Source organism: Capra hircus, chromosome 2, assembly GCF_001704415.2.
Source record: "Capra hircus breed San Clemente chromosome 2, ASM170441v1, whole genome shotgun sequence".
Lineage (NCBI taxonomy): Eukaryota > Metazoa > Chordata > Mammalia > Artiodactyla > Bovidae > Capra > Capra hircus.
The window spans coordinates 91,504,308-91,516,847 of NC_030809.1; the positions used below are offsets into that span (position 1 = coordinate 91,504,308).

The 12,540-nt window shown below is 35.7% G+C and overlaps 1 protein-coding gene across 6 annotated transcripts in view; it reads left to right on the forward strand.

The window, feature by feature from the left end:
- RIF1 (replication timing regulatory factor 1) overlaps window positions 1–12,540 on the forward strand; it is a 60,999-nt gene that overhangs the window by 15,270 nt on the left and 33,189 nt on the right. For 5 of the 6 annotated variants that reach the window (XR_001919544.1, XM_018062815.1, XM_018062824.1 and 2 more), the window contains 10 exons: window positions 3,218–3,332; window positions 4,057–4,227; window positions 4,407–4,517; window positions 5,175–5,237; window positions 5,474–5,574; window positions 6,993–7,079; window positions 9,700–9,773; window positions 9,962–10,142; window positions 11,452–11,559; window positions 11,900–12,049. Coding sequence is in view for 5 of the 6 variants with exons in the window: in XM_018062815.1 (XP_017918304.1) it covers window positions 3,218–3,332; window positions 4,057–4,227; window positions 4,407–4,517; window positions 5,175–5,237; window positions 5,474–5,574; window positions 6,993–7,079; window positions 9,700–9,773; window positions 9,962–10,142; window positions 11,452–11,559; window positions 11,900–12,049 (1,161 nt within the window). In the remaining variant the exon portion in view is untranslated. The remainder of the gene's footprint in view (window positions 1–3,217; window positions 3,333–4,056; window positions 4,228–4,406; window positions 4,518–5,174; window positions 5,238–5,473; window positions 5,575–6,992; window positions 7,080–9,699; window positions 9,774–9,961; window positions 10,143–11,451; window positions 11,560–11,899; window positions 12,050–12,540) is intronic. The other variant, XM_018062832.1, reaches the window with a different exon arrangement.

A 12,540-nucleotide genomic window follows, 5' to 3' on the forward strand; every position in this document is an offset into this window, starting at 1 on the left:
AGTCCTCCCCCACCTGCCCTCCCCCTTGGCAAACACAACTCTGTTCTCTGTGTCTGTGAGTCTGTTTTGAAAATAAGTTCATTTGTGTCATTTTATTTCCACGTATAAGTGATACCATGTGGTATTTGTCTCTCTTTGACTTCACTTGATACGATAATGTTGGTCCATCCATGTTGCTGCAGATGCTATTATATTTCACTATTTTTATGACTGAGCAGTAGTCTGTTGTATACATATACCATGTTTTTTAATGCATTCATCTGTTGATGGACATTTACATTGCTTCCATGTCCTAGCTGCTACTACTACTACTACTACTACTAAGTCACTTCAGTCGTGTTCGACTCTGTGAGACCCCATAGACAACAGCCCACGAGGCTCCCCCGTCCCTGGGATTCTCCAGGCAAGAACACTGGAGTGGGTTGCCATTTCCTTCTCCAGTGTATGAAAGTGAAAGTGAAGTGGCTCAGTCGTGTCCGACCCTCAGCGACCCCATGGACTGCAGCCTTCCAGGCTCCTCTGTCCATGGCATTTTCCAGGCAAGAGTACTGGAGTGGGGTGCCATTGCCTTCTCCGATGTCCTAGCTATTTATTACAAATAGTGCTGCTGTGAACATAGGGGTGCATGTGTGTTTTCAAAGTATAGTGTTTTGTCCAGATAGATGCCCAGAAATGGAGTTACTGGATCAGATGGCAACTCTATTTTTAGTTATTTGAGGAAATTTCATACTATTTTCTATAGTGGCTGTACCAATTTATATTCCTGCCGACATTGTAGGAGGGTTCCCTTTTCTCCACACCGTCCAACATTTGTTATTTGTAGAGTTTTTAATGATGGCCATTCTGACTGATGTGAGGTGGTACCTCCTTATAGTTTTGATTTGCATTTCTCTAATGCAGTTAATGAAACTGAGCATCTTCTCGTGTGCCTATAGACATGGAAAAGTGTCTGTTTAGGTCTTATGCCCATTTCAGTTGGGTTTTCATTACTGAGTTGTGTGGGCTGTTCATACATATTGGAAGTTAAGCCTTGTTGATTGCATCACTTGGCAGATATTTTCTCCCATTTGGTAGATTGTCTTTTCATTTTGTTATGCCTTCTTTACTCTACTGGGGCTTTGCTATACTGAATACGTTTAAATAGGTCCCATTTGGGGGTTTTATTTTGCTTTTATTTCTGTTGCCTTGGGAGACTGACCTAAGAAAACATTACTATAATTTATGTCAGCAAGTATTTTGCCTGTGTTACTTTCTAGGAATTTTATGGTGTCCTGTCTTACATTTAAGTATTTAAGCCACATTGAATTTATTTTTGTGTATGGTGTAAGGGAGTGTTCTACTTCATTGATTGTTCCGAACAGTACTTACTAAAGAGACTGTCTTTTCACCATTGTATATTCTTACTTTTCTTTGTCAAAGATTGATTGACCACAAGGTTTATTTTTGGGTTGTCTATTCTGTTCCATTGATCCATATATCTGTTCCTGTGCCAGTTATCACACTGTTTTGATTACTGTAGCTTTGTAATAGTCTGGGAAGGTTATACTCCTGTGTTATTCTTTCTCCTCAGGATTGCTTTGGCAATTCTGGGATGGTTCCATATGGCTAATTTAATAGCAATCCCATTAAATTGCTTTGGGTAGTATGGCTATTTTAACAATATTCTTTCAGTGCAAGAGCATGGGATATCTTCTCATTTCTTTTTTTTTTTGTCTGTATAATTTTTAATTATTTTTGGCTATATTGGTTCTTTATTACTTTGCTCGGGCTTTCTCTAGTTTTGAGGCACGGTGGCTACTCTGTTGCGGTGCTGCACGGGCTTCTAGTTGCGGTGGCTTCTGTTGCAGAGCATAGACCATGGCACGGGACTCGGTAGTTGGAGCACTTGAGCTCTAGAGCACAGGCTCAGTAATTGTGTGCGGACCTTCCCATTTCTTTAAATCATCTTCAGTTTCCTTTATTAATGTTTTGTAGTTCTCAGAATAAAAGAATTTTACCTCCTTGATCAAGAGTATTCCTAAGTATTTTTTTGTGTGATTTTAAAAGGGATTTTTTGCTTTCCGTTTCTGATGATATTACTGAATAGAAGTGCAGCAGATTTCTGTGTGTTCACCTGGTATCATGCATACCTTGCTGAATTCGTTTATCTTTTCTTCCTCAGGTATACTTGGGTTTTTTTAGCAAGTTCTTTTTAAATGCTTAATTGCTTACTATATTGAAGTTTTTAAATTTGTTAAAGCATGTTCAGTTCAGTTGCTCAGTCGTGTCCTACCCTTTGTGACCCCATGAACCGCAGCAACTCCCGGGGTCCACCCAAACCCCATGTCCATTGAGTCGGTGATGCCATCCAACCATCTCATCCTCTATCATCCCCTTCTCCTCCTGCCCCCAATCTTTCCTGGCATCAGGGTCTTTTCAAATGAGTCAGCTCTTCGTATCAGGTGGCCAAAGTATTAGAGTTTCAGCTTGAAGCATGAACTAATTAAAACTGGACATTGATTGCTAAAATGTGATTGGGATCATAATTTTCCCAAATTCTACCGTTCTTAGTTCCTAGTTGGCTGTGTGTGCTCAGTCGTTTCGTCATGTATGACTCTCTGACCCCAGGGACTGTAACCCACCAGGCTCTTTCCATGGGTTGCCATTTCCTTTTCCAGAGGATCTTCCTGACCAAAGGATTGAACCCCCATCTCTTGCTTCTCCTTCATTGCCAAGAGGATTCTTTACCACTGTACCACCAGGGATGCCCTCCTTGTAGGCTAATCTTACCCAGTTGTCCTATCCATTCCTTGGCATAATCTACTTACTGGCTAGATTTGACAGGTCTTGGAATAATCTTAGAAATGAGCTTGAAGTTGTCTTAGTTCATATTTTTTAAGGTGTTTTTTTAAAAAGCTTAAAATGGTCTATCTGCCAGTAACATTAAAACTCAAATATATGTTATTTGTAAAAGCTCTTTACGTGTATAATTTTCCATCTGGAATGTAGTACTGAAATTTATAAATAATATATGTTTAGGGCAAATACAATTTTTCACTTTTCCAGATTTCAGTTTCTACTTTGTGCATCAAGGCTAATAAAATTTCAACATACCGAGACAATTTATACTGCTTCTTAAGGAAATTTAACTGTATTTTGTAAGACTTTTTAAAAAAATGACGTTTATGCAGTTCACAGATACAGTTCCATCTGTCTCTTTTTCTCTTAATCCCAATAGGTTTGTGTACCTCTGATTCAAAGCACAATAAGCATTGATTCTAATGCTTCACCTCAAGGGAGTTCATCTCGTGTAGCTACTCCAGGTTTAAACCCTGTGACCCCAGTACACAAAGGTAAGAGGTAGACCTACTTGCTGTTGTATTTTTTTTTTTTAAGACTTTGAATCAAGTTTTTGTTCCATGTAATTTACATAAAATCAGTCCCATAATTTTGGCTCCCATATCAAAATCATTTTGTATTCTGTATGTATTAGGACTTCCCTGGTGACTCAGGTGGTAAAGAATCCAGTTACTGTCTACTGCTTGTCATTGCTTTATTATAGTTGGATAAGACCAACTTTCTTCCATGACATTATGTGAAGTGCATTAGATCCTTAGGTTTGTTTTTAGAATCTCAGAGTTATTATTAAAAGTAGCACATCTATTCTGAGTCATATTTTATATTTTTAGAAATACCTGCATATAAATATTTTAAGGGTATAGGTAAATGCCTGAGATTTTTTTTCATTTAAATGGTGTATGACACTCATTTCTTTTGTGTGTAAGACTCTGATCTTGTTCTTAACCTGGTATGTTTAGTTTTGTTTTGGGGTTATAACTTCCTCGATCAGGGATCGAATCTGCACTCTGCTAGGGTGCAGAGTCTAATCAGTTGGACCACTGGGGAAGTCCTTAGTAAGATTAGTATTAAGAACTCTGTTATGGGCTTTAAACAAAAACTCTTCAACTTTTATTTGAGAAACACATTATTTAGTCTTAAAGGTACATTGTACTGAAATGAAGTAAAATATATTTCAGTAACTAATCATACATAACTTAGCTGTTTTGTTTTTTGAAGGTGCTTCTCCATATGGATCTCCCATAACCCCTCGGATGAACTTGAATTCAAATTTTGGAATGGCAACAATCCCCTCTATACAACTTTTGGGGCTTGAAATGTTACTTCATTTTTTGTTGGGTCCAGAAGTTGTGAGTTTTGCTAAGCAAAACAAACTTATACTGAGCCTAGGTATTTAATTTTTTTTTAATAATTTCAATTATCAAAACAATTCAGAACACTGTTAATTGGGGTGAAGAAATTTGATGTCTTTTAATAGAAAACATAGCAGACCACCTAACATTTTATATTAGGAAATTTATTTCATAAAGCTTTGGTTTTGAATAACTTGTCTTTTTTTTCTCTTCTAGAGCCGCTTGAACATCCATTAATCAGCAGCTCTTCTTTTTTCTCCAAACACTCAAATACACTTATCACTGCTGTTCATGATAGCTTTGTTGCAGTTGGAAAAGATGCTTCTGGTGAATATTTAAGAGAAGAATTTTATTGCTTAAACTTGTGTTTAAAAAGAAAATAGTAAATATTTATATTGTGCCACTTGCTTCTAGATTGTTCTGCAAGAGCTTTATATGTAATTCATTTAATCCTAATAGTAACCTTATGTGTTAGCCCATTTTGCAGATAAGGGATTGTGTTGTATAGAGAAGTAACTTTTGCCTGGTTACGTAGTAAGTGCTAGAGCTATGATTCAAACCTGGGCTTTGTGATTTTAGTATCTATACCTAAACCTCCTGTGTTCTAAAGCCTATCAAATAATGACACATTTCAAAAATAAGATAGTTTGCTATATAACTTGCTGGAAGATTTTTTTCTAGTGGCTTTCAGATATCCTTCTGAATCTTGGTTTTTCCTTGTATCAAAAATAAAAAATGTTCAATAACAGAAAATATGGTTGATAGAAAAAATTACCCAGAGTGTATCAGTCCATTTGAAAACATCTTTCTCTAAACTGAAATGAGGTAATAGTATATTATAAACTGAGTTAAAATGTTGACTATTACAAGGAGAATTGTATTTCAAAGTATTGCTCAGTTTATTTCTATAGTATAAGCATAAAAGGGGCAGCCTTTGTAATTATATCTACTTCATTCTAAAGTATCTTTTATTTTGTTTGGCAGATGTAGTTATTAATGCTATTTGGAAGGAGTTAATTAGCTTGGTGAAGTCAGTTATTGAATCAGGTAAGCACTGTAATGATTAAGACTTTTATAGCAGTCAGTGAATTGTTTGGCTTTCATATATAAAATTTATTTTAAAATCACTTACTTATTGTATGTTCTAGACTTCTATTAAATCACTATTTTTTTAAATTGCTTTTTAATAGCTCTGAGTATATATTTTTACTCCTGAATTTACTGTATTTTCACTCCTAAAGATACATCTTTAGAACTATAACCCTTCTTATGCTTTTGGATAGGTAACAAAAAAGAGAGACCAGGTTCTGAAGTTTTGACTCTTTTATTAAAATCTTTGGAAAGCATAGTGAATTCAGAAGTATTTCCTGTATTGAAAACACTGGTAAGTACAATACCTGTATGCTAAAATTTTAAAACCATACTCTGAAATTGAATTTTATTTTGAAGGTACTAGCACAGATCAAGATTTGGGGAGACATTTTATATCAAGTATTTATCAGCAATTTAACCCTGAAATAAATGCTGTCCCATTGGTTTTGTGGTCATTTAAAACCTTAATAAAGTAAATGATGACAATGGCAACTCCAAAAATCTTCCAATGTGATGAGAAAAAGCATTGGCTATACAGAGAAAATGGGATAAGCGTGAAACTTGAACTGGAGAAACTCAGATGAACACTAATTTTATAACAAGATTGCTGAGCTCCACTAATTGTTACTTTGTACATTTGAAAAAATACCTAGTAATAATCTTGTAGAGCTTTTCCATTTTAACAGTGACCTATATAGTAGAGAAAAGAAAAAGAAAATTGGGAATACTTTTTGTAATAGTGAGTTTCCGAAAATAATCTCCAGATGGAACAAACCATACCCTTACATAAACTTTGAGTCTGTTTCCTTTATGTGCATGACAGTGATATCTGCTGTGACAGTAGAGGATAGTGGTTAGAGTCAGGCTCTAGTATGAGGTTGAACCTCAGCCTAACTACTGACTGAGTGAACTTGGACACTTCATCTACTCCCTTGCCTCTCTGTAAAGAAGAGATATAGTAGTAGTTTATGATTAAATGAGTTGATAAATGCAGAGCACTGTGGGCTGGAACAAAGTAAATGTGTCTACGAATGCATAATTATCATTAGTTTCTGTTCAAAATGAGAGTATGTGAAACCATTTTCACTAATAATTTTGTCATGTCAATGTTACATGCTTCAGGTTAATACTTGTGTAATAATACATTTGGATGGCAGTTTGATAGGCTCTGTCACATTTGAGAGATGTGTCTTAGATCCAGCTTTTAGTTAGAAATCCTTTAAATATTGGCTTCTGGCGCTAGTGAGTACATAATTGATTGCAGAATTTCTTTTTGTAGTATTAGAAATAGCCTCTAGAACCATTAGTTTTTAAAAAGTTTGAATAAGCTATGCATATTTGTTTTATCAGTTAAGAATATGTTTATGTAGACTGAAAACTTTCACAGTCACGTGAAGAAAGTTCAAAATATCTCATGGTATAATATCAATAATGTCATAAAAGAATAGATACATGACAGCCAGCTCAGGAAGTTATGTTCTTTGTGTACTTTATATGGAAAGTTAGGTCTAAAAAAACTCCAGACTGACAGCATTGATTATTCCTGGAGATAAGGAAGGACAGTTTTATTTTATTTTTTGTATTTCTGTACTTGAATGTTTTAAGCTAATAAAAATGTGTTTACATTAATGAGTGAACATTACTTATAATAAATAGTTAAAACTATAGTGAATATGACTAATATACTGTAAAACCTTTTGTCTTTCTTAGGTTCTCATGGAAATTACAATTAAAGGACTTCCTCAGAAAGTATTAGGTTCTCCAGCATATCAGGTTGCTAATATGGATATTCTTAATGCAAGTATCTTAGATGTAATGATATGATTAAATTAGCTAAAAATCCATGTGTTTTTAAGCTAGAGAAACTTAGATTGCAAAGTACAAAAAGAATTGAATTTGAATATGCTGATTATATTAAAGGAAAAAAATCACAAAGTATGTGCCTCAGAGATAATTATAAGTTCAGTTCCAGACCACTGCTAAGAAAGTGAATATCAGAATAAAGCAAGTCACATGAAATTTTTGGTTACCTAATGTATGTAAAAGTTATGTTTACACTATTTTATAGTCTATTAAGTGTAAGTAAATAGCATTATGGCTTAAAAAAAAACAATGTACATACCTTAATTTAAAAGTACTTCATTGCTAAAATTGTTACTTAATCATTTGAGCCTTCGGTGAGTCATAATCTTTTACTGCTTGGGGATCTTGCCTCTGTATTGATGGCTGCTGACTGATCAGAGTGATGGTTGCTGAAGGTTGGGGTGGCCATGGCAATTTCTTAAGACAACAGTGATGTTTTCTGTGAATGATTCTTTCATAAATGATTTCTCTGTAGCATATAATGCTGTTGGATAGTGTTTTACCCACAGTAGAACTTCTTTCAGAATTGGAGCTAGTCCTGTCAAATCTTGATGCTGCTTTATCAGTTAAGTTTAACTTGTCATTTCAACAGTCTTCACAACATCTTCACGAGGAGTAGATTCCGTCTTAAGAAACCACTTTCTTTGCTCATCCATAAGGAGCAACTCCACATCTGTTTACATTTTACCATAAAATTGCAGCAATTCAATCACATTTTCAGATCACATTTTCAGGCTCTAATTCTCAGTTCAGTTCAGTCGCTCAGTTGTGTCCGACTCTTTGCGACCCCATAAATCGCAGCACACCAGGCCCCCCTGTCCATCACCAACTCCTGGAGTCTACCCAAACCCATGTCCATTGAGTTGGTGATGCCATCCAGCCATCTCATCCTCTGTCGTCCCTTCTCCTGCCTCCAATCCCTCCCAGCATCAGTCTTTTCTGATGAGTCAACTCTTCTCATGAGGTGACCAAAGTACTGGAGTTTCAGCTTTAGCATCATTCCTTCCAAAGAAATCCCTTCAGAATGGACTGGTTGGATCTCCTTGCAGTCCAAGGGACTCTCAAGAGTCTTCTCCAACACCACAGTTCAAAAGCATCAATTCTTCGGCGCTCAGCTTTCTTCACAGTCCAACTCTCACATCCATACATGACCACAGGAAAAACCATAGCCTTGACTAGACAGACCTGTGTTGGCAAAGTAATGTCTCTGCTTTTCAATATGCTATCTAGGTTGGTCATAACTTTTCTTCCAGGGAGTAAGCGTCTATAATTTCATGGCTGCAGTCACCATCTACAGTGACTTTCGAGCCCCCCAAAATAAAGTCTGACACTGTTTCCTCTGTTTCCCCATCTATTTCCCATGAAGTGATGGGACCAGATGCCATGATGTTCGTTTTCTGAATGTTGAGCTTTAAGCCAACTTTTTTACTCTCCTCGTTCACTTTCATCAAGAAGTTTTTTAGTTCCTCTTCACTTTCTGCCGTAAGGGTGGTGTCATCTGCATATCTGAGGTTATTGATATTTCTCCTGGCAATCCTGATTCCAGCTTATGTTTCTTCCAGTCCAGTGTTCCTCATGATGTACTCTGCATATAAGTTAAATAAGCAGGGTGACAATATACAGCCTTGATGTCCTCCTTTTCCTATTTGGAACCAGTCTGTTGTTCCATGTCCAGTAGTTCTTTGCTATTTCCACCACATCTGTAGTTACTTCCCCTGGTCTTGACTTTAAGCATGCCTTCGCTATTAAGTTTAATCATTTCTAGCTTTTGGTTGAAAGTGAGATGTACAGCTCCTTTCACTTCAGCGTTTAGAGGCCACTTTAGCATTGTTAATTAGTCTAAATTCAATATTGAGTCTCAGGGAATGCGGAGGCCGGAGGAGAGGGAGGGTGACAAAATTATAGCTGGTCCATCGAGCAGTCAGGACACATACTAAGTTTGAAAAATCGTGAGAATTACCCAAAATGTGACAAAGTAAACAAATACTATTAGAAAAAGGGTTTCAGTAGACTTGATCAAAGCAGGGTTGCCTTCAATATGTAAAATATGCCATTTATCTGCAAAGCACAATACAATGAAGTATGCTTGTGAGGAATTAAATAATGGCATATTGATGGAACTATTTTCCTGGATTAAAGGGTTCTAGAATAAAAGGTTTCTCTTTGCTTTTATGTAAATATAGTTTTGGTTACTGTTACAAGTTTTGGAAGCTTTGTAACACTGGCTTAGTTATAGTGAAATATATTTAATATCTGCTGGATGGTAGGTATTGTTGATCCAGCAAGTTTTAAGTCAGTGTTTATATCTGGAATCTCTTAATATTCTTCAATTGCTTGACTAGATGGAACAGCTATAATTAAATATAAAGAACTTGATTTTTGTGTGTAGTTTATGGAAGTACATTTGCTATCATTTTTGTTGTATCCTAAGTAATTTCAAAATTCCTCAGACTTGAAAGGGTCATATTTCACATAATTGTACAAAACAAGTGTAATAAGAGGAGTGTACTGTTGGTAACAAGAAGATTGATTGCCATCTCCCATCTTTCTTCAGGGAACCCCTGCTTTGTTCTTAATTCAGTTAATTTTCAATAACAATCTATTGGAGTGTGGTGTGGAAGACGAAAGGTAATGTTAAACTATTTTGTTTATTTTGGAAAGTTTGTTGAATGATATTCTTTTGAGATACAGACTATTATAAATTTTTTAAAAATTAAAAAAGTTGAGATTCATTTTGGGGGGTAACTTTGCTGTAATGTAAATTATTTTTACAAAAAGTACAGTTAATGCATAGTTCAAAATTTTTTTTCCATCAGGTTTTTTCTCAACCTGGAAACACTTGTGGGCTGTGTTCTTTCTGGTCCAACTTCACCACTAGCTTTCAGTGACTCTGTCTTAAATGTTATTAATCAAAATGCAAAGCAGTTGGACAACAAGGAGCATCTTTGGAGAATGTGGAATATTATAGTCACCCCATTAACAGAATTGATTAATCAGGTATGATATAAGTCAGCTGCATGTTTTCTCTCAAGTTTAGTACCTTGTCTTTTTTTTCTTTCTTTGTTATATAGCACAAGAGTATATGAATAGAAATTTGTATTTGAATGGAAGATATTACATATTTTATCCGTGGGATTGGTTAATTTTCTGTTCTTTAAATTACTTGATTTCTTTTCATTGTGTTTCTTTCTTATTCAAAAACGTGTAACTTAGTGGAGACTACCCATTTTGTCTTATGATTAGAAAGCCAGAAGGCTCACATGATAGATCTGGATTTCCCTGTTTATATCTTGGATTCTTTCATTCGTGCTATGGGGAATAATATGGATGTCTTGACTAAACTATATATTTTTAGGTTTCTGTGGTCAAATCATGGTGGTGATTACCTCAAAGCCATATAGTTCCTAAACCTTTAATTGTTGAGTTGACTGACCTTTACATTTAAATACTTAAAGTGATAATATTGGCAGAGTATGGAGCTCAAGTTCTGTCACTATTAATAGTTCATTAGCAGCTTTATCAATCTTTAAATGGAATTATTCTTTGTGAAATCGTCTGTTATTACTTACAAATGGAGTGAGGACTCTGAAGAATTATGTGATTATACAGTAGCCCTTGTTTTAGCTACTTGAGCCAACACTCCATTATACATAGTCTTTTGGAAGAACAAGATTTATGTTCCTAAATGGTTTCCTACTGTTTGAGGTCTGCTAGAGGCCATTTTTATTAGTCCTTGCTTGAGTCTTACCTTCTGTGTATAGTAAAAGATTCTGGAATCACCTCTGGGATTCTTTTTTAGGACTTAAAATACAGTATAATATTGTTTCCCAGGGTTGCTTAAGAGATTACCACAAACTGGTGGCTTAAATCAACAGAAACTTATTTTTAAAACCTCTTGGGGCCAGAATTTAAATAGTAAGATGTTGGCAGATTTGGTTTCTTCTGGAGCTCTAAAAGAGGGTGTGTTCCATGCTTCTCTTAGCTGCCAGCAATTGTTGATGTTGTGAATCCATCACTCCAATCTCAGCCTATCTTCACATGGTGTTCTTCCAAGTATCTTGTATTAAACTTCCTCTTTTATAAGGACACCAGTTATTGGATTAGAGCGTGCCTTAAGTCAGCACGACTTCCTTATTGCATGATTACGTCTGCAAGGACCCTAATCTCAAAGATTACAGAGGTTAGGAGTTCACCATCTGTTTTAACATCTCAACATTGGGGAACATGATTCTTACTGTAAGATGTCACTATTTAGGACTAGAATTAGGTGGTGATTTGTCTAACTTCATTAATTTTCTTTTTTCAGACCAATGAAGTGAATCAAGGTGATGCCTTAGAACATAATTTCAGTGCTATCTATGGTGCGCTGATTTTGCCAATAAACCATATTTTTCCAGCACAAAAAATTCCAACGGTAAGGCAAATTTTTACTTGAGGAATTTGCAGTTTTTAAATATTATGTTACTCTTTGTAATGAGCTTCTATAAGACTTTCTATTGACTTATAATCAGCTTAGAAGAAAGGAAAGTGGTGAAGAGAGTGAAGTTCCTCTTCACCTTTGTTAATTGCTGGTATAGTGGTATTATTACAGCTGTTTGGTTAGAGCTCTGGGAAGGTAGGCAAACTTACTACCCTGTGCTCGTCTCTTCTGACACCTTAAGTGTTACTGTGTTTTTAAAATGTTAAAGATGTATTCTATTAAGTTATTTGCTATGTAGATACACATTTTCTAAATTTTTTTAAATTATTGTTAGGTCACTATGAAGACCTTACTTAAAACTTGGTCAGAATTATATAGAGCATTTGCTCGCTGTGCAGCTTTGGTGGCAACTGCGGAAGAGAATTTATGCTGTGAGGAACTGTCTTCCAAGATAATGTCCAGTTTGGAAGATGAAGGCCTTTCAGTGAGTTTATTCTGATACCGACCTTTTTTGCTTTAAATTCTTTTCAAGTAAATAGAGATAATGTTTGTGAACTATCATTAACTAATGCTTTTAGTTTATAAGTAATGAAGTCAAGGTATAAAACAGGTAACAGCTTTGCGAGACAGTTTTGTGTCGTTGGACTCTAAGGTCTGTGTATCAGGGCCACTTGATGGTGATGTGCTTTTACTGCTCTGGTATGCCTTTGCCATTCTAGATGAACAGTACAGGACTTTGCCATCCTGTATCTTGCTTTTTCATACCTGGTAGCTTTTTGTTTAAATCTTTTAGTTAAAAGATAATCGCTCTACAATATAGTGTTGGTTTCTGCCATACGTCAACGTGAATCAGCCATAGGTATACATAGGTCTCTTCCCTCTTGAACTTCTTTCCACCTCCCATGCATCTTCAGTTGTTACTGAGTCCTTGTTTGAGTTTCCTGAGTCATTCAGCAAATTCCCACTGGCTATCTA